At 42.8% G+C, this 26,951-nt stretch overlaps 1 protein-coding gene across 6 annotated transcripts; it reads right to left on the reverse strand.

Moving 5' to 3' along the window:
- LOC309541842 (cytosolic phospholipase A2 delta-like) lies at positions 1 to 22,548 on the reverse strand. Of its 6 annotated transcripts, XM_082240031.1 has the most exons (18): positions 21,963 to 22,202; positions 21,371 to 21,411; positions 21,036 to 21,072; positions 19,278 to 19,320; positions 18,244 to 18,307; positions 16,843 to 16,979; positions 15,379 to 15,492; positions 13,826 to 13,863; positions 12,299 to 12,434; positions 10,747 to 10,883; positions 9,416 to 9,638; positions 7,685 to 7,802; positions 5,561 to 5,698; positions 4,993 to 5,100; positions 4,119 to 4,310; positions 2,523 to 2,689; positions 761 to 947; positions 1 to 602 (listed from the first exon to the last, which is right to left on the reverse strand). In XM_082240031.1, exons 6-18 carry the CDS (start codon positions 16,954 to 16,956, stop codon positions 370 to 372), a joined length of 1,905 nt encoding a protein of 634 aa, XP_082096157.1. In that variant the 5' UTR covers positions 16,957 to 16,979; positions 18,244 to 18,307; positions 19,278 to 19,320; positions 21,036 to 21,072; positions 21,371 to 21,411; positions 21,963 to 22,202; the 3' UTR covers positions 1 to 369. The 6 variants fall into 6 exon arrangements, with proteins under 6 accessions (XP_082096157.1, XP_082096155.1, XP_082096154.1 ...); XM_082240029.1 differs by lacking the exons at positions 21,036 to 21,072; positions 21,963 to 22,202 and adding an exon at positions 22,463 to 22,548; XM_082240028.1 differs by lacking the exon at positions 21,036 to 21,072.
- Between the last annotated feature and the right edge of the window lie 4,403 nt (positions 22,549 to 26,951).

Consider the following 26,951-nt stretch of genomic DNA (forward strand, 5'->3'; position numbering starts at 1 on the left):
GACTCCCATCATCCTTTGCATTAGTCCTGCTGGCTGTGGCTGGTGGGAGTCAATCTACATCTCGAGGTCCACAGCCTCCATATACCTGATTTAAGTGCTTGAAGGACAAGTAAAGATAAGAAGCAAGGCATCTCCATTTTTAGATTTCTTACAGTGAAAGTCCTAAGGATGTTAGCTCAGAAGTGAGGCCTGCTGAGTTTAATAATATGACTTGCTCTCTCTAATAAATGTGTACAGGATAGTAACCTTCATCTTTTTGGGGGTTGAACTCCACTGACCTGCCAATCATCCTACTCTGCAAAGGAAAAGGCTTGATGATGTACTAGGAGGAGGAAGCCATACATTGCTGGTAAAAGCAGGCAAGGGATCCTAAGAAGAGTCACATGGCTGGGCACATTTCTGGCCACATTTTTTCCATTCTATGGCGATGGAGAGAGCCTGAAGAATGACATCTCTGCTATTCTGGATGTTATAGTCAGTCAGTTTCAGGAGTTTGTCAAAATCTTTCTTAGTGTATGTAAAGTTCATCAGCTGGTATGGTGAGCAATAGCCAGATAGCGGGACTGTGCCTTCTGCCATCTCGGTTTGCCTACGTTCCACACCTGAAAATAAAAAAAACAAATATGCCCCCGGTTAAATCGTTTAGGAGATCTGGGAACATGTTCAGACCTCTTTCAATCATTTGATCATCCCCCCCTACTGTTACCTTGCCTTTGTTTTGTTTTGAGACAAAATATTGCACGTTGAAAGTGAAATGTACCTGGTTCTTTAAATTTCTGGAATGTATCATTCACAAGCGGGAAATGAAGCACTATGGGGGATTTGTTATTCTCCTCGTCCACAAATAGGTAACATTCTCTTGGATTTTTCTTGTCTTCCTCACTCAATGAAATCCTGGGAAAAGGAATTCCCTGCTCCAAGCAGTATTCACTGGTTTGTTCTATAGACTGTAGCACAAGAAATTCGGGTAACTTTAAAGGCTGTCCTTTAAATCAGCAGGCACTAAATTACATAGCCATAATTAGGGCTGGGGCAGGATTTCAATTCACTCCACTATTTGGAGCTAAGGTCTCCAGTCCGCATTCCAATGGATCATGCTCAGATCATAATGTAGACGTGTGGATTCAACTACATGTCTATGAACCTTTCTGAGTATGGTTCACTTTCTTTAAAAAAAACAACAACACCAAGATAGTTGCAGGGCTTTCTGCCTCTACATTTCTGTTTTTAAATTATTTCTAGCTGATTGGAGCGGCTACTCTTGCTGTGCTCATTGAAATGTTTTGAGTAAAAAGTCCCTGCCGTGACCCTGTGTAATTGCACAAGGAAAAGATGGTTGCCCCAATGTACTTATGGGGGCAGCCATCTTTTTTCTGTACAATGTCCCAATGAGGCTTCAAGCAGCTAGAAAATGTTTGTTAAAAGAAAAAGGAGCCAGAAAGCTCTCAGACCACATCGTAAGTGTGTGGGTCAATAACATTTTAAAAGAGTGCAGATTTTGCCTTTTAAAAAAACCCATGCAGACATTCATTGGAGACACAAACTGGATTCAGCCCATTTTGACCATCCTTTGCCACAATTCTAAGGGTATGTTTGAACGATGATGCTGATAAACATTTAAAATAAAATAGCCTACAAGTGCCTAGTCACAGAGAAAGAAAGAGTGTGGGAGCTGAGCAACAATAAAGAAAAAAATACCTGGCTACTTTTTTAAATACTCCATCTAGAGGGTTGTTTAAGACTAATTTCTGCTCTACATTCTACAGAGAATTCTTTTTGAAGCACCTGATATAAGAACTGTTTTCTGCTGAAAATCCACAATTGTAGCTTTGTTCACAAGTCAAAAAGCAGATACACTTTTGTTCAGTTTCATGTTGATAAGTTTCTCCTCATTTGATTGAAACTCAAGTGCCCATAGCTTGGAATGACTGGAATGAGCTTTACTTTTAATAGCTGTGTAGAACGGAAAATTTTGGCAAGCACAAGAGAAACAGTACCCATTGAAATTACGGTACATCTTCTGTGACATGTCTTGCCTTCCTTTGTTTCTAGGTCCTTAGCCATTACTACATTGCTTCGAAGGTATTTTGTCTGATGCAACGCACATATTATTTAGTGTATGATAGGCTTTGATTATGTTTGCTGCAGTCGGATGATGGTGATGATGGATATAAAATTGTACCATTTCCTATCTATCTATTTATCTATCTATCTATTGATTGAATTTATATACAGCCCTATACCTGGGGATCTCAGGGCAGTTCACAGAATCAAAACCTTCAAGATTTTATGTAATCAACACCCCACTCCCCCAAAGTGCCTATTACAACATAATGTGTATTGACAGCTGCAAATCAAAGCATCAGCAAAATACTAAACTGCACTTTTTTCACAATGGCAAGGGGTTTTTTTTTGGGAGGGAGGAGGAATCTGTATCGGGACCCTGGCATGGAGGGTAGGAGAGAGTTCCTCTTTCCTCTACTGTGAGCAAACTGTTTGCAGAAGAATACCTTAACACTAACCTGGAAGGGGTTGTCCAGAGAGTAATCAAATGATAAGATGACATCTACTTTCCGCTCCTTTCTCAAGAGCGGGGGACAGCTAGTATTGATGAAATATGCAGCATCAACCAGGCAGATACCTTCTTCTGATGGTGTCAGTTGATTAGGAAACTGGTCCAGTCGGCTGTCTGAAATGCAAATTATACAATAAAAATCAATCTAGTAATCTAATCTGATTTTTATCATCCATTTTCTTTCACAAAATGTTTCAGATCTGGGACCCAAACCAATGGCTTCAAGTTATAAGTAAGGAAATTCTGACAAAACATCAGGAAGAACTTTCTAACAGTAAGAGCTGTTCGACTGTAGAATGGACTCCCTCAGAAGGTGGTAGACTCTTCTTCATCAGATGTTTCTAAGCAGAGGTTTGGTGGCCATCTGTCATGGGACTGGACTAGGAGACCCTTAGGGTCCCTTAAAGGTAAAGGTACCCCTGCCCGTACGGGCCAGTCGTGTCCGACTCTAGGGTTGCGTGCTCATCTCGCTCTAGAGGCCGGGAGCCGGCGCCGTCCGAAGACACTTCCGGGTCACGTGGCCAGCGTGACAAAGCTGCAGCTGGCGAGCCAGCACCAGCGCAGCACACGGAAACACCGTTTACCTTCCCGCTATAAAGCGGTCCCTATTTATCTATTTGCACTTAAGAGTGCTTTCAAACTGCTAGGTGGGCAGGAGCTGGGACCGAACGATGGGAGCTCACCCCGCCGCGGGGATTCGAACTGCCAACCATACGATCGGCAAGTCCTAGGCACTGAGGTTTTACCCACAGCACCACCCATGTCCCTAGGGTCCCTTACAACTCTACATTTCCATGATTCTATAGTTCTATTTGAAGCCAGGCCTCTGCCTGAGCCTGGAACTTTCAGGGAGTCAGTCTATGGCTCCAAACACCATTCAGAATTCAGGGCTCTGCCACACATTACATGGCAGCACACTTGTGTTTATCAGAACGTACATTCAAGTTGCTGTTCCAGCCAATCCCATCTCACTGATAAAGTTTGCTGTCTGACACATATGTTGGTGAACACACTTTTATCATGTTCACATTTTTCATATTTAGGTATATATCTGGAACATTGCATGTGTCCATTTAAAAAGAAGAAAAGTGTATAAAATGAAATGTGTTCTTGAAACAGCACTCCAGGTCTAAGGAAGGCAAGATAACTTGACAAAAGAGAGACAGTGATAAATGAGCTCTGTTCAACACTTCCATCTGTTTACAAGTAAAATCAAAGTCACTATGTTTACAGTAAACCCACATTTTCACCTATTGTCCAGTATCCCAGGCCCAGTTATGGGAAGATATAAATTTGTAGGTTCTAAAGAAGAATTTAATAGTTAGTGTGTCAGCAATGTCCTTTCAGATGAAGGGTGGGATAGCAATTTTATTAACTTAGTAAATAAATTATCAGCACTAAAAAGCAATAGGGTATTATGATTATTTTTGGTGGGGTTGTTTTCCTTTATTTTTTTGGTAACTAGAACTGTAATCCTAATACTTTGGTTTGGAGAAAGCCCAACTGAATTCAATAGGTTATACGTCTAAGTAGACATAGTTACCTTTCCATGTAGAGAACTGACTCTCCTGGTAATAGTCTTTATGCATATGGAAACCATTGAGGAAGTTATGGATGTGATGGTGCAATGGACGATCAGTTAAAATATTTCTTATAATCTGAAAGAGCTTCCCATCAGGACACATCCAAGAGGTCCCCAAGTAAGTAGAGCTTTCTGGTGGAATATGATTTCTCTCTGAATAAGGGAAAGGAAGAGAAGGGGATTGGAGGGGGAGGAAGCAGTCCGTGTTGCCACTTTATGCCACTATAGCATTACAGCAAATGTCTATGAAAAGGCTTATTCAAAAATCATATAATTGTCTTCCTCTGCACAATTTAAAGTAGATATATGGCATTGTTTATGAATAATGACACACTGTCAAATACATATGCCTGGAACAGATACAGGTAACCCCATTTAGATACCAAAAAAGTGGGAAATTCCCTTAATGTTCCTTTAACAGGGATTTTTAATCTACATTCGCTAACACCTAGATATCACTCACTTTTAGTGAAAGCAACAAATAATATTGTGGCACCTTGAAAACTAACCAATTTGTTACGGTGTAAGCTTTCATGGACCATTTCATAACTTTCCACAGGTGGCCTTCCACACCACCCAAGCATGTGTGTTCATGCAAGTGTGTGCGCACACCCAAATACGTGTTTTCTTATCTCTCTGCCACAGTGCTTTGTGTAAGTGTAGAGAATAGCACTGTGCTGCCTTAAATCTCTTCCAGTTTCTGAACTGCACACTGGCCATCACTATGTTCATGTGAATGGAGGCAAACCATCTAGGCTACTTCTTCAGGGGTTATTTACGAGAATATGTGTGCTGTTATGTACACATTATTTTAAGCTAACAACAAAATTCCTACCAATGTTTCTTATTTTGCTTCTGATAAGTTTCTGCCAAGATTCATCTGTACTGCTCAGCTTATTCCAGACATCGAGCAGATTCACAGCAAGAATATTGCTCCACAACGCTGTAAAGTCAAGCATATTTAGGGAAAGATCAGTTCTTCTTTGCATCCTTTCCATCCTTTCTCATTCAGCTGTTTATCATTAATCAAAACTTCAATAGTAATTAATTACTCCTCCTGCCTTATTTAGGTCTTTTGAAATATTAGGACTTCATGTGCTACTAGATAATGGTTGTGCTATTTGCTCATAAACACACATTTGTTTATTCATACGTATTGCAACAGAAAAGCATTTTATATTTAAAGCGAGGTGGCCTCCTCAGGCAGCTGATGTTGGGTGTGAAAAAATTGCAGCATCAGGCACATAATTGTCTTGGGCTAGCCTACACCTCAAAATCATTTCCCACAAATTACCTACAAATCAACCTACAAATCTGGTTGATGATCTTAGTAATTGCAAATCCAGTTCACAACAGCTTTCAAGAGAGTAACATGCCACTTTACAGGAAATTAATACAATTACCTTCTAAATAACAGATCCGGGACTCTAGGTTTTTCTTCATTAGCCGTCCCATGAAGAATTCACTTCCAAAATCTTCTGAATGGATGAATGCACCGTATTTCAGAAAACCAACTTCATAGGGGGAGAATTCACACCATTCTGTGTACAGACAATCAACAAGCATACTTGCTATCTTATTGCTGATGGAAGCATGGTAACATAATAATTCTGCATCTAAAACCTCCTATGAGAATAAACTAATTTGTGTATGCATTGTGTTTATCATTCTACCTTTCCTCCAAGGAGCATGGAGGGGGAAATGCATTGTGTAATATTGCTAAATGATCTGTGGGAAACAATTATTTCCATATCTCATTCATTTTCACAAGAAACGACAAGTGAGGTCACTTTTACTTTCATTTTATTGATGGGGAAGTGAAGCTGAAAGAGGAGAGTTACTTCACCAAAGCCATCAAACAAGCACATGGCTCAATGGTCCAAGACCATCATTCAACCCAGACGCTGAGGTCCAGCTCCAAGGGCCTTCTGGTGTTTCCCTCACTGCGAGAAGTGAGATTACAGGGAGCCAGGCAGAGGGCCTGCTTGGTGGTGGCACCCGCCTTGTGGAATGCCCTCCCACCAGATGTGAAGGAAATAAACAACTATCTGGCTTTTAGAAGACACCTGAAGGCAGCCCTGTTTAGGGAAGTTTTAAATTTCTTGTGTTTTACCATTTTTAATTTGTGCAGTAAGCCGCCCAGACTGGCCGGGCAGTTTACAGCACATACAAAATTAATTATCATCACCATCATCTAAATGAATCATTTATACCTATGTACAGAAACTGCACTAACAGCCAAATTTATTTGCTGTGCTTACAACAATCAGTGAAACAAATTACTATGCAGTTTTAATGTGATCATTTCATATTTGCAACAATGAAACCTACAATGAATCTCCAGTTCTACGCACATACTTACTCACACTTAGGATGCTTTCAGGCTGGTTTTTTGTAACATCTACATGATGGTGTTGGCATCAAAATGCCAGCAAATATTCCCCACCCCCTGCAATTTAATCTGGATTTTCCCTTCTTGAGGAAGAGATGGCCACTTAAAAAACAACAACAACCTGTTGCCATTAAGCTATTTGCAATATCTCAAGGACCCATTAGCAATATTAAGCCGCTGTCTATAAGCTCCTTTAGTGTCCTGGAGCAGGCCCCAAACCTGGCACATACCGTATTTTGCGCCCCATAGGACGCTCCGGCCCATAGGACGCACCTAGTTTTTTTTGGGGGGGGAATAAAGAAAAAAAAATTATTTCCCCCCCAGGTGCGGGGCTGGAAGAACCAGGTCGGGGAACAGTGGGAAGGCACGCTCTGCCTCCCCGCTGCCCCCCGAGCTTGTGGGGCTGGCGATGGGGAGAAGTGTGCTGATCCCGGGACTGCAGGCAGCTCTGCACCGCCATCCCGAGGGGGGCGGGACTTAGCGCCCCGCTCGGGATGGCGGCGCAGATCCGCCTGCAGTCCCGGCACGGCAGGCAGCTCTGCGTGGCCATCTGGAGCGGGGCGGGCTTCGCCCCCAGCTCCCGGTGGCCGCGCAGAGCTGCGCTGATCCCGGGACGGCAGGCAGCTCTGCACCGCCATCTGGAGCGGGGCGGGACTTAGCGCCCCGCTCCCGATGGCCGCGCAGAGCTGTGCTGAGCCGGGGACTGCAGGCAGCTCTGCGCAACCCTCGAAGCAGGTCTCCCGAGGGTTGCGCAGAGCTTCCTGAAGCCTGGAGAGCGAGAGGGGTTGGTGCGCACCGACCCCTCTCGCTCTCCAGGCTTCAGCAAAAGCCTGCATTCGCCCCATAGGACGCACCCAGATTTCCCCTTCATTTTTGGAGGGGAAAAAGTGCGTCCTATAGGGCGAAAAATACGGTACATGCTAATCTCTGTTTCAGTTACTGTCATATTGACCTGTATAATTAATATGCAAGGTAAATTACCTACAGATCAAATAACCCCTAAGGATGTTCTGAAATTTCCCTTCTGGCACATTATTGCTACATAGTAAAGCTTACACAGGAGAATAGGCTAAGGAAAATTGCTGACATTTGCACCTGCCATTCTCTACTGCAATTACAATTTTATAAGAATTACCTTTGAAATCAAAAGTAGAAATATGGTTTTCTTTCACATTAAGGGCTAAATAGAGGGGTAGGGGATTCTGCCCTTGATTCACAGCCTGTTGCTGATCAGATAATTTAAAATCATTCACCTAATAAGGAGGAAAAACAGAAAGCAAGCAAAGGACTTGGAGCTCAGAAGAGTGTGCCACGTACTGCAACAAATCAGATATGGTTTTGCAAAACAAATCTCTGAAAATTGTGTGAATATACTCTTAAGTGCTTCATACTTGCACTTTTGTTACCCCTGACAGTTAAGTCCAGTCGCGAACAACTCTGGGGTTGTGGCGCTCATCTCACTTTACTGACCAAGGGAGCCGACGTTTGCCGCAGACAGTTTTTCCGGGTCATGTGGCCAACATGACTAAGCCGCTTCTGGCAAAACCAGAGCAGCACACAGAAACACCGTTTACCTTGCACTGGAGCAGTACCTATTTATCTACTTGCACTTTGACGTGCTTTCAAACTGCTAGGTGGGCAGGAGCTGGGACAGAGCAACGGGAGCTCACCCCTGGCGGGGATTCATACTGCCAACCTTCTGATCGGCAGGTCCTAGGCTCTGTGGTTTACACCACAGAGCCACCCACATCCCTTTTGTTACCCTTACAATATCACTAGTTTAATGTAATCAGTTATAAACTGTATGAATGAGATGGATGAGTGAATATATGGAATAAAGGGGGTCCTGCAAAATTTACAAAGAATGAAACTTGGCTGCTGATGGCTCTTTCAAAAAACAAGGACTTCATCAGATTAAAGGAGATCAATGCTTTCTGTGCTTTCCTCTTTCAGTTCTGGATAAATAATATTGGTTGATATGTGTTTTTTTAGTTACTGATATGGCCTATTTTGCAACAAATTTTAAAATGTTATAATGCTAGTTTTATCAAAACGGTTTGTTTCTTTGGATTATTATATTGCGCTTTGAAATCAATTGCTTTTAGGCTGCTCATGGTACTGGTATGTATTTTTTTGTTGTTATCCAGACACAACAACAACAAAAAACAACCCCAAAGTATACATGTAAGGTCACTCATATTTTTCTTCACTGAAAGCCTTAATTGAATGATTAATTGAATATATACATGCCAGCAGGGGCGAACAAAGGAGTTGTGACACCCAGGGCGGGACGTTGCTAAGTAGGGCACATGTGCGGTGTCACTACGTATGACACACGCACTGTACATGGCAATGCTGCACATGTGCTGTACATAGTGGTTTGCCAGCCGCACCACTCCAGTGCTGTACGGATAATGCCAGGATCCTTTGTTCACGGCTGTAGCAGCGACAGAGGGATCCCACTGCTGTCCGTATGGCGTTGGAGCTGTGGCACTGGCAAACCGCTATGTACAGCAAATGCGTGCGACGCCACACATGTGCTGTACATAGCAGTTTGCCGCCGGCACCGGGATCCTCTGCTCACAGCTGCAGCTGCGAATCCTCCACATGAGGCTGCAGCTGCGGGATGGCTGCTCGCGCCGCCACGCCCGGGCCGGGGCAGCAGGGCAAGCACCCCGCAGGGTGCCACCTTGTCACCCGCCCAGATGTGGAACCTGGGGCGCACTGCCCCCCCCCTTCCCTGACACCACTGCATGCCAGAGAGATGAAACAACCAACAGAGGCTTTTGAAGATAATTGGCTCTCCATTAATCATTTCTGTATTTGGACACTGATCATTAGGAGAGGCCTAAAGCTGTTTACATACCCCATCATGCAAGATATTCTCCAGAGCTACGGCCCACAGGTCATTAAAAGAAGTAGAGATGCCCTCTTTGGCCCTCTGCCTCAGCTCCTCTTGATAATAAATCAGATGCTCCAGAGAAAAGGTGCTTATCTTATTCTTTCCCATATGCTTCTTGGCTTCAAGGATTGGCCTCTCCAGATCCTTTTGGGACCAATTGGAATCTTCATACAAATTTGACATGGTCCTAAAGAAACAGTTGTAATAAAATAATTAGGGTAAATGCATGGACAATAGAACACACACGTAAAGAAGCCACCTTGGTTTTCCTGAAGACTGGTTTAAATGTTAGAAGAAGAAGAAGAAGAAGAAGAAGAAGAAGAAGAAGAAGAAGAAGAAGAATAGTAGTAGTAGTAGTAGTAGTAGTAGTAGTAGTAGTTTGGATTTGATATCCCGCCTTTCACTCCCTTTTTAAGGAGTCTCAAAGCGGCTAACATTCTCCTTTCCCTTCCTCCCCCCACAACAAACACTCTGTGAGGTGAATGGGGCTGAGAGACTTCACAGAAGTGTGACTGGCCCAAGGTCACCCAGCAGCTGCATGTGGAGGAGCGGAGACGCGAACCCAGTTCACCAGATTACGAGTCTACCGCTCTTAACCACTACACCACACTGGCTAGACAGAAGCACAGGAAATGGAAGGATAGGCAAGATGAGCCCTGCTTCAGTTTTCCACTCTTGCACACTGATGTCTGAAGCGGCACATCTCAAGCGCAACCATAATTCCCAGGACTGTCCCTATTGGAAAAATCTATTTGGTGATTCACAACTTTCTGACTAGTTGCAGGACCTTAGCCAGACCTAGCAGAGTACACGCAGAATCCACGGAAGCAATTGGCTACTTGGCTGCAGACAGGATAGATGAATCAGGAACCAGGAACTTGTAGTTAGGTGTTTCTTATATACAGTGGACTATTTACAGGAACAGAACACGGATCTTTTGCTAGCTCTCTCTGACACGACTCACAACTCCCACACTGACACAGAACTCTGAACACAAACACTGAACTAACAGTTAGTAGGCCATTAATTATCACTCCTTTGAGAGAGCTTGACCAATCAGGGAGTGGTCTCCATGTCTCTGTTATCACCAGGCAGACTTACTCCTTCAGATTGCCTTCTGGCTGTCTGCCAAACCTTAATTGACTCTGTGACTTCATTGCTGGTATGGCTTGGCTCAGGGAAAGCAGATTGCATACAAATAATGTTCAGATACTATGCACTTCTTAATACCTTTCCTTGGTTTCAGCTCCAAAATTCCACAATCCCCTCCCCCAGTTTCATGCTGACAGTCTCACCAAGTTGAGCCTGAGGTACCGCTGATATATGTTATGCAGTCCAGAATGCCAAGCTTCTTAAGTCCTGAGAGCTGCCCGTAAAGAGACGTCATTGCTCTGCATCCACCTCCTGTGGCCATGACTGCAACTACTGGCACCTGTTTAAAATACACAGACATATATATATTTATATTAATATCTGGCCTGTTCATTAGCACACAATTAACAATGTCCTCTGGGTAGTTCACAGATTTAAAATATGAGTATTAGCATTTTCGAAGGACATAATATCAGCTAGGATGACTATAATAATAATAATAATAATAATAATAATAATAATAATAATAATAATAATAATTTATTATTTATACCCCGCCCATCTGGATGGGTTTCCCCAGCCACTCTGGGCAGCTTCCAACAATACAGCGTCAGACATTAAAAACTTCCCTAAACAGGGCTGCCTTCAGTTGTCTTTTAAAAGTAAAATAGTTGTTTATTGCCTTGACATCTGCTGGGAGGACATTCCACAGGGCAGGCGCCACTACCGAGAAGGCCATCTGCCTGGTTCCCTGTAACCTCACTTCTCGCAGCGAGGGAACCGCCAGAAGGCCCTCAGGGCTGGAGCTCAGTATCCGGGCTGAACGATGGGGGAGGAGACGCTCCTTCAGGTATACAGGACGGAGGCCGTTTAGTGCTTTAAAGGTCAGCACCAACACTTTGAATTGTGCTCAGAAACGTACTGGGAGCCAATGAAGATCTTTCAGGACCGGTGTTATATGGTCTCGGCGGCCACTCCCAGTCACCAGTCTAGCTGCCGCATTCTGGATTAATTGCAGTTTCCGAGTCACCTTCAAAGGTAGCCCCATGTAGAGTGCATTGCAGTAGTCCAAGCGGGAGATAACTATTCTCTGTAAGACTAACGCCAATGATACAAATAGCCGTTCTGCCACAGAGCAGCACACCATTCAGCAGTTGTACAGTTAATAATAATAATAATAATAATAATAATAATAATAATAATAATAATATATTTATACCCCGCCCACCTGGCTGGGTTTCCCCAGCCACTCTGGGAGGATCTCAACAGAAAATAAAACCACAATAAAACATCAAACATGAAAAACTTCCCTAAACAGGACCGTCTTCAGATGTCATCTAAAAGTAACATAGTTGTTTATTTCCTTCACATCTGATAGGAGGGTGTTCCACAGGGTGGGGGCCACCACCAAGAAGGCCCTCTGCCTGACATGTGCCAACCATGCCAGATATCAGTTGCTTTGCTAACACCGTTGCCTCCCCAAACATTTATTTTATTCATTTAATAAACGCACCACTTAATTGTGAAACCTCTAAACGGTTTATGTAAAAAATGTAAAAATATCAGTAAAATACAACATTGAAAACAAGGTGAGCTAAGAACAATTCCAAGCATGAAGTTCATCCTTCCCACAACTTGCACGTTACACCAGTAGAAAATGAAAGGCGTCTTTTTTTTAAGGGATGTGTCAAATATAAATTGTTGTCTTCCTTTTAAAATATGCATTCTTTTCCTTCAGTTCCAGATCCAGCATACCTCATGATCCAACAGATCCTCTTCTAGCTGGAGGACACTTTTCAGACCAGCTGCAACCACTTTCTTCCGTTTATGTAGAAAAGTCTTTTCCTCTCCGCAAAGGTCAAACCTCATACGCACATCAAGGTGCTCAGAGCTGAAACAAAATTAAGGACGTAGGTAGGGGAAGCAAACATCATCCACTAACTACAGGATCAACATTCCACATTTAGAGATAGCCTGTTACTCTAAATCAAGCGTGGGGAATCTGAGGTGCTCTATATGTTGTGGGGCTCTCATTTAAACTTGCCTAATTTCAGCTTTACGCAGCCAGCTGAAATCACAGAAATTAAATGCACAGAAAACAGAGAGCTTAAAGCTTCTTTTGGCACAGGGTTCCGCAGGACAAAAATAGCTTTAAGGTCTCTGCTTTGGGATTGGGGAGGCTCTCGCAAGAGCCTCATAGAGCCTTCAAAGCTCTCTGCCTTGCTTGGGGCACAAGACCTGTTTGGCATGTTGGCTCCAGAAGGTAAGAATGATCACATTGGGGTGTTCCAAGTATACATGATTTTGGTTCTGTGCATATTCAGTAACCCCCATGCAAGTTGCAAGTCAACTGCGAGGGCACCAGACTGGCAAAGTCCAACCTAAACCATTATTAGGCATTCAAATCCAAACCAAACTGAATTTCTCCCCCATCACAAAAACCTAAGGTGAATATAAAATGACTGCAGCTAACACAAAGGAGAGAATTACTGTCATTACTTTGGACCCACATACATTAGTTAAGAAAAAGTGTTTTATATGCATTATAACACTGTGACACCAGATGGCGCGGTGGAGTTCTGTCATTTGCCAATGTGATTTCCCACATTGAGGTTTTCCTGAAATGCTTTTTTGATGTGTCTAAATCCAGCCCTAAACTCCTGACAGCAACTGTTTGAATTTCCCGTCTACACATACACACATACCCATACCCCACTGAAAACAGTGGATGGGAGAAAAGAATAGGGGACTTTGCACTTGGGCACACAATTCATGGCTTGAATCAAGAATCCTTTCTTTAAAAAAAAAAATCACACAAGTATTAATTAGCTGACCAAAGCCAGTATGTGGGTTGTCCCCAATATTGCCATGTTAATTGGACACTATGGCTATCTTGCTTTCAAATAGTCATCATTCTCTCTTCTTTTCTTTTCTTCTCTGATCTCAGACCCTTATGTTCCATCCCATGTACATCCCATCCCATGTGTATATATGCTTGCCAGTTAAAGAATACATGACACATCAGATGAAGTGGGTTGCACACCAACGTTTATGTCATAATAAAACTGTTAGTAAAACTGTTAGTTAGGTGCCAGAAGACTTGTTGTTTTTCTTACAACAGACTATCAACATGCCTATCCTTCTGGAGATTGACATCGAACTCCTCTAGCTAACCCAAACAGTTGCAAAGAGGACAATACAGAAAAACAAAAAATAGACTGGGTTACCCTAAAAGTCTACTCAAGATTTTTTTTGGGGGGTGTCAGAAAAGTAATACATTACCAAGTCTGTGTATGCAATTTAACTTCCAAATTAGTATCCTGAAATGAAGAATAATGAAGAACAATATTTTAAGTCGCATGCATAATCCACAGAACTCAGCATTCTTAGATTCTATTCACATAATAATTACTTGCTGGAATATGCCACAAAATGGAAAAAATAAAATCCTGGTAGCTTTTCTATGTGTTTCTGCTCTCTGACACCAAGTGAAGCAAATCCTATGACACTGTTAACTCTGAAAAATAGTGCATTTTCTGTGACTGCGTCTCTGCATCATAAAGTATAGGCACATTTATAAAAATGAAAGGCCTGAGAACCGCAGAACATTTTTATTTCTCGTGATATTCCTTGGTTTAAATAAACATACACACATGCTTATCCTAAGTATGCATAACAATAGAGGTTGTGTGAGTTACATCCAGGCCTGTGATCAGCAGAGTTCCACTTGTGCTACAGGAAGAAGGGAAGACAATTTCTCATCCATTCCTCCTCCTTCCTACAGCCCTTATCCCTTGCAGCTACATGGCGAAGGGAGAAAAATTACCTACCCTCACCCTACTGGATCTCAGACCTTTCTGTGAATCAGATTGAAAGCTGAGCAATACTGAAACAAAGCTTAAAATTCCATACAAAAATGCCCGTGGTATGGGCTCCAATCTTATGGAACAGGGGAAACTGTGCAAAAAGATATATCTTTACAAGATGCAAAAAACTGAAGAAACTTTCCCTGTGGTAGAGGGAAAGGCATTCCAGAACGTAAGAGCAATGGGGGAAATGCCCATTTTCAGGTTCACCACCCTACAATATTCTGTTGGATATGGTGATGACACAAATAAAATCCCCACCCCCATGATGTAAGACTTGGATTCTAAGTGATTGTTCAGATCTATACATTGGCAGGCAGTCCTTCAGGTAACCTGGTCCCACGTTGTTCAAGTTTTTATGTGGTAAGATCCACCACCACAATCTGGGACAGCTCCTTTCATGTGCAACTCTTAGGAACAAACTTATTACCGTACTTTTCTGTGCATAAGACTAGGCTTTTATCCTTAAAAATAATGCTAATAAGTGGGTGTCGTCTTATACAGGGGTGGACGTTTGATTGGTTGCTGCCTCGGCTGTCAGCGGCTATTGTGCGTGTTCTTGGCTGCTGCGTCAATAGGTGGTTTTTAATGGCCAGTGCAGCGGCAATTGGGCAGGCGATTGGCAGCTTATGGCAGCAATGGGACAGGTAGGAGGTGTATTTTGCGATGCGTAGGGCAATCCTCCCCAAAAAAAGCTCAACAACTTTGTGCCATCTCCCCCCATTTTCTTAAATTTGAGCCCCACGAAATAGGGGGTATCTTATACATGGGGGCGTCTTATGCACGGAAAAGTACGGTATGTTTCAGCTATCACATCCAATTATGTGGAAGAACTCAGAAAGCCTTTCCAGATAGCTTGATATTGTTTGCATCATTAAAGTCCACTTTTCCAAGATCAGCCATTGTGTAAAAAGCTGGGACAGTTAATTGCCTTAAGTTTAGGAACCTATCAAAGTGTGAAGTGCTTACCTCTGATGCAGTAAGAATTACTTTCACCTCCTGCCCCACAGAAAGTGATTTCAGAGGCATAGTCAGGGATGCAGATGAATTCTGTTTGTCTTGCTCCCCATTACTTGAGCAATGCTAGATGGGGTGGGGAGAGTTATGTTGTTAAATAATCAGAAAATACTATGTTTAAAGATTATTTTGATTTTTCAAAAAATAATGTTATATTTCAAACAGAGTAGGATGGCAGTCTAAAGAACCCTAGGGTTGAACCCTGCAGTTTTTGCATATAACTTATCAGTTAACTAAAACTCTAAAACGATATGTATATTATCAGTTTAATTAATGTTTATCAAGGTTATTACATTAGATGGGCAAACTTTTGGACTGAAAGCATGAATATAATGAGTGTTACCAACTGGAGCTAATACTTTTACCTCACTGCTGTTTTTGGTTTGGGGGAGTAGTCGAGGGAGAGTCTGGGTGCAAAAGCACACTCTTAAAAATATTTACTTGGAAGCAAGTCCCATTTAAATCTACTCTGAAGTTGGTGGTCATTGGTGAACGAGGTATTTCAGGCCAGGGTTCCTGGAATCCAGGCCCCGGTAACTGACCTCCTGTACCATGAGAATAGCATGTCTACCAAAGACGTCATGGTCTGGATTATGTCTACACAGAGGTGCCAACTAAACAGTATTTTGAAACACACCATCTGATTAAGCATCTAGTCAGATGAAGTTTCAGATTCAGGGCCTGCTTTTCAGTCTATATTACTGAGAAATGAGAAGATCCCATCAGACCAAGCTTCTGCTCAACACTGTTCCCCACACTCTGCCTCTCAATCTGATCCTTTGCTAACTTGGACTACACCAGAGATAGCCAACACAGTGCCCTCCAGATTATACCACCTTCTGAAGATGCCCCATTCTTCCTTTCAGAGTTCCTTCCTTTCTGCCAATATATTCCCCTTTCTTGCCCATTCAGATCGTGTGCATGTAGAACACTAACATAAAAAAGGGGTTACTTTCACTCGCTTTCCAGAACAGCAGCTGCACTGGTCCGCAGCACAAAAGAAAAAGAAAAGATATCACTCTACTATAGTTTCCCATTATGTTCAAATACAGGAAACTGTGGTTTGATCCAATCACAGAGATAACAAAACAGAATTAAACTGTGTTTTCATATTCTGGTTTTGTACAACTACCCATAGTTTAGACAACCACTGTTTCCCATATGAGGACACAATAGGAAACTATAGTTTGTGCAACATAGCAAATCGAAACTTTTAACTTCCCTCAAGGTCTAAGGAGGAAGGAAGTGGATTGGTGCATGGGAATCTGAGGCTCACTGTGGCACATTATTATAACAGAAACAGAAAACCATGATTTCCTGGGTCTGTATTTTATAATACTCTGAGAGGGGGTACATTATTCTATCCCTATTGTATTTTTAGGTGTGGTGCATTATTTCCAATGAAAGTATGGTCACCTGCAGGTGAGCGTTTAATTGTGGTTCCCAATACGTCGGGTAGTGGAAATAAAAGCATTCTACCGATCCAGATTCCAAAACAGTTTTCCATGTATCTTCATATGATCCCTTCATTCTCAGTTCAAGATCACCTTCTTCTACAAAGAGAAGCCCAGACAGATTACAATATCAACATGAGTGTAAAAAACATATTTTACCTACAAACTGCCCTTTAGAGCTACAGTGGTACCTTGGTTCCCAAACGCCAAAAACCCAGAAGTAAGTGTTCTGGTTTGCAAACATTTTTCAGAAGCTGAACATCCGATCTGGCTGTCGGCTATTGTTTCCAGGGCACCTGCACCAATCAGAAGCTGAACCTTGGTTTTTGAACATTTCGGAAGTCAAACGGACTTCCGGAATGGATTAAGTCTGACACTTTTGTTTTTGCATTTTTGTTTTTGAGGCTTTTTCGGGACTGTGTGGAACCCAGTTCAGCTACTGATTGATTGATTGATTGATTGATTGATTGATTGATTGAGTGACTGCAGAAATGGATAATAGCCTCCCATCCAAACAATGACTATCATCAGTGCAGGTAAGGAAAAAAATATATTTTTATCATCTACAATACTGTCTTATTTATTTTATAGTACAGTACATTGATTATTGCTTTCATTTTATAGATCAATGGTCTCGTTAGATAGTAAAATTCATCTTAAATTGCTGTTTTAGGGGATGTTTTTAAAAGTCTGGAACAGATTACTCTGTTTTGCATTACTTTCCATGAGAAAGTGCGCCTTGATTTTGGAACACTTTGGTTTTGGAACAGACTTCCAGAATGGATTAAGTTTGAGAACCAAGGTACCACTATCCTATCTGGATTTAATATAAATGTCCCCCCCCAAAAAAAAAAAAAATAAAAAAAAAAATCCAGCACCTAACAGTTGCTTAACAGCTAGAAGGAAACACCACCCAAAATATTTGCACCAGTAAAATGATTGCTTTTCCAAACAGCAGTTATATATTTAATAACTTGTTGGCATTTGTTTCTAATTTAAATACTAGCAATAACTTCAAATTTTGCCAAGGGCTAGTTAATCAACAGGCTAGATATGCTATAAAGGAGTGTTAACAATCTCAGTATCCTTCAGTCCATTCCGGACTTTGCAAGTAATTATCCATAATATACCACCTTATTTTCTCCTGCAACTTGACATTGCAACATGAAGAACATTTAAGCAGCTTGTATGCATTTCATCCTGATCTTATTATCCAATATGGAACAGAATCAATAGCTGTTGCTTAACAAAACAGCAGCAGCAGATAAAGAAAAATATTTATATCTGCATCCATTTTCTTGATTCCCAGATAAGAGAAAGTTAATTGTTGTTGAGGTGGGGTACGATCTCTACCTGGAATTACCTTTGAAATACTTCACACTTTTCTCCTTGGAAACACAAACATTCAAACAAGCAACTGGACGGGCCTGTGAAAAATGAACAATAATCCAAGTAATGAAGCTTCAAATCAGTGGCGTAGCGTGGGTTGTCAGCACCAGGGGCAAGGCAAGTAATTTGCGCCCCCTAACCCGTGGATTTGCGCCCCCTAACCCTAACCCCCAGATGTTGTGCCCGGTGCGGCCGGGCCCCCCTGCACCCCCCACGCTACGCCACTGGTGACCCGACAAGGAGTAGCGAAGGATGGGCGTGTTTCGTCCCTGATCCAGATGAGATCAAGGCGCCGGCAACGGGAAGGAGGCGGGGGAGAAGCAGGAGCAGGCCAGCCGGGGCTGCTCCAGACCCCTCCCCGATCTCTCCCATCGCCGCTGGAGGGGTCATGGAGGCACTGAGCCTGGGAGGCGGGTAGCCAGCCAGGGCGCACCTACCCAACCTCGCCGCGCCCAGGCGCGCTGCTCTCTCCAACTTCCTCCCGGCCGGGCCAGCGGCTCCACCTCTTCCTTTGCCTCTTTGAGCCGCTTAATTCCCAGCAAGCGATTAGCAGGCTCGGATCGGCTCCTGCGGCAGGCGGCGCCTCCACCTCCTCCTCCTCCCGGCTTTGCTGCTGCACGGCTCTTTTCCCTCCACCGACAGCGCGCTGCGCCTTGGAGAGGTTCCCGCTTCCTCGAGGGGGGCTGGCCAAATGGAGACGACGACCCCCCACCCCAAGCAAGCCTCAATTGCTTGTCCCTTCCCTCTGGACTCGCCCCCCCACCAGATGTTGCGGCCGGTGCGGCCGGCACCGCTTGCACCCCCCACGCTACGCCACTGCTTCAAATTTATTGAATGGTCAAGCATTCATGAAGAGCTGCCTCTAAAGGCAGTTCTTTAACATTTGTCTCCCATAGTCCTCCACCCCACAGCCTTTAGTTCCTTTTGTGTATATTAAATTATAATTCACCTAAAACTACATTCCAGAAACAATGAAAGGATGCACAAAATCTAAAGGATTAAGATTACCACTATGATGTTGTTTGTGAGGAGATTCTCAAGACGATCCAAACTAGAAGGGGGGAAATGCAAGTTTTAAAAATAATTGCACCGAATACATCTTTCTTAGCAACCAATCTTGCCTTACAAATTTAGTGAACTGAGGCCTGGCAAAGCAGGATTACAGGAAGGAGTGTGAGCCACAGGCAACAAAGAAAAGCAGACCCTCCAAGTCTCCCTATTTTCCAGCAACAGTCCTGGGTTTACAGAAGCCATCCTGGTTTCTGATTTGATCCCAGAACGTCCCACTTTTCCTTAGGATGTTCCAATTTTCTGCGGAGAGACGTTGGAGAGTATAGTAGGACATCCCCATTCCATTCAAAAAGTTTTGTTGGGTATGGAATAGGACATCCACAGGGCTTTGTTTTTTCAACTGGAACTCACCGGAACTCATTTCCAGCACCTCTCAGGTGGGTACCATTGCCATTATAAGAGAACGGGGAGGCGTTCATGGTGAGTTCTGGCACCTCTTTTTCTAGGAAAATGGCACTGGGCATCCCTATTTTCAATGGAGAAATGTTGGAGGACATGCAAAAGGAATCCCACCCTCACTTACATCCAGTCTAGACAACAACAAACTCTAGACACCAACTAAAGCACTTGCTCAGAACAAGCCAATACACCCTAACTTTCAGTAAGAATGTTTAGGAGACTGCAACCTGAAGTTCCTTCAACTTCAGTTGGGAGAGAATATCTATGTGATTCATTTTAGCACGCACTTAAAAGTGCTTAATGGTAATCAAATTGGGCCTGCTACAGATGTACACATTAGTTTGTTCTGTGTGTATCGCTGTCCTTTGCTGGATATAATCAAATTTTACTTTGCTTTTCTACTTGTGCAAGACAATCCTGATTCTATGATCGCTGGATCCAAGCTTACATGTTTTAATAATCACTCACTATATGCTTTTACGAAAAAGTTCCACAAATCCTTCCATTGGAACTATTACTTTATAAAAATTGATAGTATTTAGGAACACTCCCACATTCCTTTCCCAATGTAAATTGTGGTGTGATACATTATGGGTTCTTCAGGGGTTACAGTGGTGTCCAAACTTTTTTCAAAGAGGGCCAGATTTGATGAAGTGAAGGGCCGTGAGGGCTGACCAAAGTTGTTAACCTTTTTTTCGGGTTGAAGTTGTTGAACTTTTTTTCAGATTAAAGTCGTTGAGGGTTTTTTAAGATTCCCCCCCCCCCCAGGAAACAAACTGCCACAGGGGCCGGATTAAACCAACTGGCGGGCTGGATTAGGCCCCCCAAAACGGACTTTGGACATGCCTGGGTTAAATGAGCAGGAAAGAGAGCTGGAGTTCAATAAAGGATCAGCTATCTCCTGAGGGAAAGGCACTTCAGTCTCTACTTCAACATGCCTGCTAGTCTTTCTTTCCCCGTAACATAGAGATCTTTTTCTTTGTTAGATGATACTTCCCCAACAGTTTGAATGTACAACATTTAAAGCAATAGCAATGCAGTTTGTTTTTTATATGATATGAAAGAAAATACTTTGCTTTTACTATGTATACTACTTGAATTATAGAGAACAACCTTATCTCTCCAGTAGAAAAAATGGCAAGTGTGAAACAGCCCCTGAAATCTACCTGTAATGGTTTGAATTCCACATTATGGATCAGCAAATACCCTGCATCACATTTCATACGGCATGCTCCCAGAATGGAGGAAAGGCATAAAGCAGGCTTTATTTAATTAAATTAAGAAGAGCATGCTTACTTCAGGAAGACTAGAACTTTTGGTGAAAGGTAATTAACTGAAAAACAGAAGAAGCAACCACATCAATTGTTCGATTTATTATGCACAATTAAATTCATGCCTAGACAAGCTAAAGTCTATCATCTGGAAGCTTTCAGCACCCTGAATGCTCAAAGTGACAGCATATGTAATTAGTTGTGCTATCTTGATGACTCCTGCTCATTAAATTCACAGCTTGTTATAAACAAAGACATCTATAAATGCACTAACTTAAACCTGTATTTTTTAATAAAAAAAACAAACTGACACCACATTTTATAAAGAATCCAGAATACTTCCCTATTATTACTACATACTTTTCCTTCATTATGAACTCTACGTCCAGTTCTTCCTTACTCTGGAAAGAAAAAGATGGCTGGGATCAGCAACATAATAAAAAAAAATCTGCTTAAGAAACAAAAAAAGTAAAGAGATGCTTTTCATATTAACTGAATATGAATGGCAAGTGAAGCAAAACATTGCAGGATTTCAGCCATAAAACTATAAGAAGAGTCCTGCTGGAACAGCCCAAAGTCCCATCTCTTCCTCCTGTCCTGATAATCAGCAGATAACAGCTGCGGATTGCCTTAACCTACAACATGCATGTCCAACTTCAAGTAGCTTGTGATCTACAATATCAAAAACTGGCAGTGATCTACCAGCCAGGGATAAGTGCAGCGTGGGCGGGCAGCCGCTGGCTGCTTCCCGAGGGAGCAGGAACATGTAGGGAAAGGTGTAGGGTGGGTGGCAGGATGGGTGCAGAGTGGGCCGGTACAGCCCAGATCTCTCCCCCCCCCCCGCCGAAGCTAGCCCTTTCTCTCTCCCCCCAAGCCAGCCCTTTCTCTCTCCCCCCAAGCCAGCTCTTTCTCCCCCGACCCCAAGCAGCGCTCTCTCTCTCCCCCCTCAAACCAGCTGGGCTGCGGAGCTCTCCTGGACAACGCTTCTCCTCCCGCCCACCCGCAAACCACAGCACGATCTCTCTCTCTCTCTCTCCCCTCTGTCAAAGGGAGCCACGCAACTGATGTGGATCCCAATAGGTAGTGCCTGCCCTCCCTCCCTCTCTCCCTCCCTGCCAAAGGGAGCCTTCCCACGCGGCTCCTCCTCGCGCCTCCCTCCATCTCCGGCAGCCTTCCCCTTTCCCAATGGGGATAGCCATGCTAAGCCCGCCTCCACGCTTCCAGCAGCATCCCACAGACCTCTGCCCAGCTCCCTCGCGTCTCTGCTCAGGCAGAGAAAGTCAGGTAAGTGCCAGAAGGCCAGGTAAGTATCATTCAGGGCTTCTTCAAACATGGCATGTGATGTCAGATAATATATTTACATAATCAAAATGTTCAGGAGGCACACACATAAATATTTCTCCTCCACTGAAGTGTGAAGCAAAGATATGAGCAAGGTATTTCGTTCTGCACCTCTGAATTCAGTATGAAGGTTGTGTGGAATCTCTCTCCAGGGCTGACTTCAGCTACATCAAAAAGGACAGTAAAGAGAAGGTCATCTGTGGTGAGCAGGTCTTCATCATAAATCTTCAGTTCCAGGATGTTCTGAAAATTAAGGAAGCGCCTTAAAAAAATTGTATGTGCTTGTGTTAAACGTTAGGACCTCAACAGGGACGCGGACTTATAAAAAATATTGGGGGGGCCCGGGAAAGCTCGTGAAATGTAAATGAGCTCATGAATATGCAAATAAGCTCATGAATATGCAAATAAAGTGGCGCCGCCCCCTCGCGAGCGAATAGGGGAGAGCGTGCTGCTGCCTATTAATCAGCTCCGGAACAGCTGATATGCGGGAAACCTGGGGCTAGAGGCAGAAGCCCCCGCCCCCGGGGATTCCCCTGTTCTTGCGGGGGACGGCCGGGGCTCTCCAGCTAGGGCGCGCGGCTGGCTGGCTGGCTGGCTGGGGAGAGAGCAGGTGGGGAGGAGGCGGGGGACGGCGGCAAGGGCGCCCGAGATTATTGGGGGGGCTGAGCCCCCCCAAAAAATTTTTTGAGGGGGCTCAAGCCCCCTCAAGCCCCATGGAGTCGGCGCCTATGGACCTCAAATCTATCTGAACAAAAACTTGCCCATCTTAAGCTACTAGAGAAATTCTAGAATGCAGATTCTCTGAGACTAATGCCATTTCCTTACCTTCACTTGATTCTGTACTGTGAAATAGAAGGTTTCGTTCCACACAGGTGCACTTGAATTCAGGACTGTTTGAGTCCTTGCTTCCTCCTGCGAAGCTGTTGGCAGCCATAGAGTTACATAGCAGTCAGCTCCACTCACTAAAGCAGGGAGAAAAACTTGCTTAGTAAGAGTCTAAAGCCAAGCACTAAAACCACAACACTGATAACCTTTGTGACTCTATTGTATTAAGTTTGACACCTTTCAGATAAAGAGATTAGGTAAGTTTGGAGCTAGCATCTGCACGGATAAGGAGCCAGTTTAGCCCCAGGTACACGCCTTTATTTTTCTACCATATAAATGAACACCCTTAATAATTCACTTCTGTGAGGGAAAGTAAAGCCCTGCACTAGATGACACCTTTTAACAAAGGGAGGGAGAAATTGTCCATCATCCACACCCACTGACTCGCCTGACATGACAGACATCTAGCACAGAAGGATGGAGGTAAACAACACATCTCTGAGCTTTCTGCAAACCTCTCCATACCATACCGAACTTATCAAAACAGTAGGGGTGTTAGTCAACTAAGTATTACTCAGAGTAGACCCACTGAAATCAGTTGTCATAATTGAGTCATGTTGGTTAATTTCAGTGGGTCTACTCTGAGTAACACTTAGTTGATTACCACCCTTGGCATATTACTAATCACATATAAAGGGCTGCCCTACATATTAAATCTACATGGCAGTACATAGAAGATTGTCTTATACCAAGGGTCAAATTATCTGTCCATCTCGTCTAATATTATCCACTCTGACTGGCAGCAGCTTTTCAAACAAGCAGGAGTCTTTCCCATTACCTGCTACCTCAGGCTTCCTCAACCTCGGCCCTCCAGATGTTTTGAGATGAAAATTCCCATCATCCCTGACCACTGGTCCTGCTAGCTAGGGATCATGGGAGTTGTAGGCCAAAAACATCTGAAGGGCCGAGGCTGAGGAAGCCTGTGCTACCTGATTCTTATTTTAACTAGAAATTTGCAGGGATTGAACCTGGAACCTTTTGCATGGAAAACATGTGCTCTACCCACTGAGTTATGGCTCCTCCCCACTGAAATGTGTAGTGATTCTGCTTTTCACATCAATGACCAGGACAGCTTCTGTGTAGTGTTTTACATGTAGTCCGGTTTTCGCTTACCGTACATATGATCTTTATACCTAAAACATAGCTACCTCTGAGTGCTAAATTAATAAGGTGGTACTCTGTGTTGTGTAATATTTGGAAAGGGATTATTTTTTAAGCATCAGATGGCATGACTGTGAGCTGTATCCAAATAAGGCCTACTCAGAGTAGACCTACTGAAATCATTGGTCATGACTGACTCATGCTTATTGAATTCAGTGAGACTTCTCTGAGGCTGGATCCAAACAGATATTAAATACGCTATTAAAATACTATTAAAAATTGCAATAATATATATATGCAATTTGCCATTGAGCTCTACAGAGCCATCTGGTGTCACAGTCTTATAACACACTTATAATGTTAGAATTGCAGCTGTGTAACTGAGTCCTCAGGAGGAGTAGGACTTAGTTAGATTCAAATCTATGTGTCCAACCAAGTTTGTTCTCAGGCCAAAGAGTCTTTATACATATAAAAGGGTAGGTCTGTGGTTCCTTCAAAAACCTGCCAAGCATTTCAGGTTTGCCAAACATTTTTGATCCCTAGTTAAAACCTGAATTTAGAATTCCACTCTCACCATCTGTTGAAAATGTTTCATGTTTTGTTTTTCTGGTTACCAGTCCTTTTAATTTCATGGAAGAGAGGCAACCAAAATGTGAAGGAAATATGGTACTCACATGGGTCAGCTGCAGTGATATTTTTAGCTTGCAAGATTTTCACAGTGAGCTGAGAAGTGGGGAAGATTTGGATCTGCAAAGCAAATGTATGATTTGATGAAGTCACAAAACTGAATTTAACTACACACACTTACCAGCAAAAGGAAACAGAATAGATAATCTCAGAATTGTAGAATGATAAGACAGGAGCATATCTGAGAGGTACTTTAACCCAGAACATGAACAGTAATTTGAAGGTAAGGTTCAAAGCAGATGAGGAGGTGATATTTAAAAGAGCCCTTCTATGAGTTACAATCTCATAGAATCTCATACAGTGCTTTACCTACTTAATCTCAAGACCTTGTACTCAGTTACACAGTTGCAAATAAAACATTTTAAATGAGTTGTAAAGTGCAGTATACAAATGTGCAGTGCTTTTCTTTAAAAAATGTTTAGGGGTACTCTCAAGAAAATCACCATTTTATAGTTAAAATCAGGAAAAATAAATACAGTAAATGGACAAAAGTACAAAGATTCACAAAATGTTTACGGGTAACCATACCCCTGCGTATCCCCCAGAAAAAGCACCACAGATGTGACGCTAGATGGCAGCAATGAACTATGCAAAATTCAATGTATTTTTCAAAACGTGTTTTTTTTTAAAAAAGGATTTTCACAGCGTTTTTATATGTGTACAGATTCCACCCCTCACATGCTAATCTTGTTGAAATGCCCTCAAGTGTCTTGACCCTGTAGTGCATGTACTGCATATGTACACACACACACACACACACACACACACACAAATAGCCCAAAATGTGTTCCTCCATTTGCCCCCTCCCCTTCCAGGTGATATGCTGTATTAAAAAAAACCAATTTATTGAATAGCTGTACTTTTAAATTTACCTCTGGTAAACTGGTAGTTGGATCCTCAGACATCCTGTACTCTCAAGCCTCATGCAGTCAGATGAGAAAAATGTCAGGTTGTGCTTGAGGGAACTGGTTCCTTGACTGAAGAGGACTAGTCCCAGTTGTGTCTGCCTTTAAAGTGACAGAACTTGGTAATCGTTGTAATATAAGCAGAAACTCAACCCCACCCTCGGTGATTAAAAACAAATACTTTAAGAGTGCTCCGTACACATATAAATAGAAAATTATTATTTTTAACAAGTTTGCACTGTATTTTTATGGTGTGGCCAACTGAGTTATGCACATCACTAGCTGACAAAATTCCAGAGTTCCTTTCCTGGTATCCATTACCAAATGTGACCTCAGAGCTCAGAACCAAGTCATGCCCAGATTGTTAAATCATGCAATGTAGCCATCACTTTTTACTTGTGGTTCAGGGTGGTAAAATTATTCAGAGTACTAAAAGGCAATATAGATTGCAAGGGGCTCCAAAAGGATCTCTCCAAACTGGGCAAATGCACTGTAAAAAGGCAAATGTGATTCAGTGTAAACAGATGTGATGTACATAGAGGCTAATTAGATAAACAAATAAATCCCATCTTCACATATAAACTGATAAGGACTGAACTAGTGGTGACCAACCAGGAAAGAGTTATTTGGATTGTGAGGAATAGTTCAGTGAAAGTGAAGACGTAGTTTGCAACAGCTGTGAAAAAGGTGGATTCTAAGTTAGGGATCATTAGGAAAGGATTAAAAAAATAAAACTGCTAATATAAGAATGTCCTTATATTTGGTGCAACCACACTTGGAATACTGTGTACGGCGGAACCACGGTTTTCGAACGTAATCCGTTCTGGAAGCCTGTTCGACTTCCAAAACGTTCAAAAACCGAGGATCAAAGGGTTGCCAGCAAGTTCAATGGGGGAAATTAAGAAATGCACCTCAGAAGCCGTTCGACTTCCGAGGCACGTTCGAAAATGGAAGGATTCACTTCTGGGTTTTTGGCATTCGGCTTCCAAAATGTTCGGCAGCCAAGATGTTCAAAAACTGAG

Source organism: Podarcis vaucheri (assembly GCF_965113315.1).
Source record: "Podarcis vaucheri genome assembly, chromosome: 1".
Taxonomy (NCBI): domain Eukaryota; kingdom Metazoa; phylum Chordata; class Lepidosauria; order Squamata; family Lacertidae; genus Podarcis; species Podarcis vaucheri.

Excerpts from the sequence above, each read along its gene's own strand:
- LOC309541842 (XM_082240029.1), bottom strand. Across the intron at positions 16,980-18,243 it reads AAGTGTGAAGTATTTCAAAG|AAGAAGGTGATCTTGAACTG; the intron begins GTAATTCCAGGT and ends TTCTCTTTGTAG. Across the intron at positions 10,884-12,298 it reads AGGATCTGTTGGATCATGAG|GTGCCAGTAGTTGCAGTCAT; the intron begins GTATGCTGGATC and ends TATTTTAAACAG.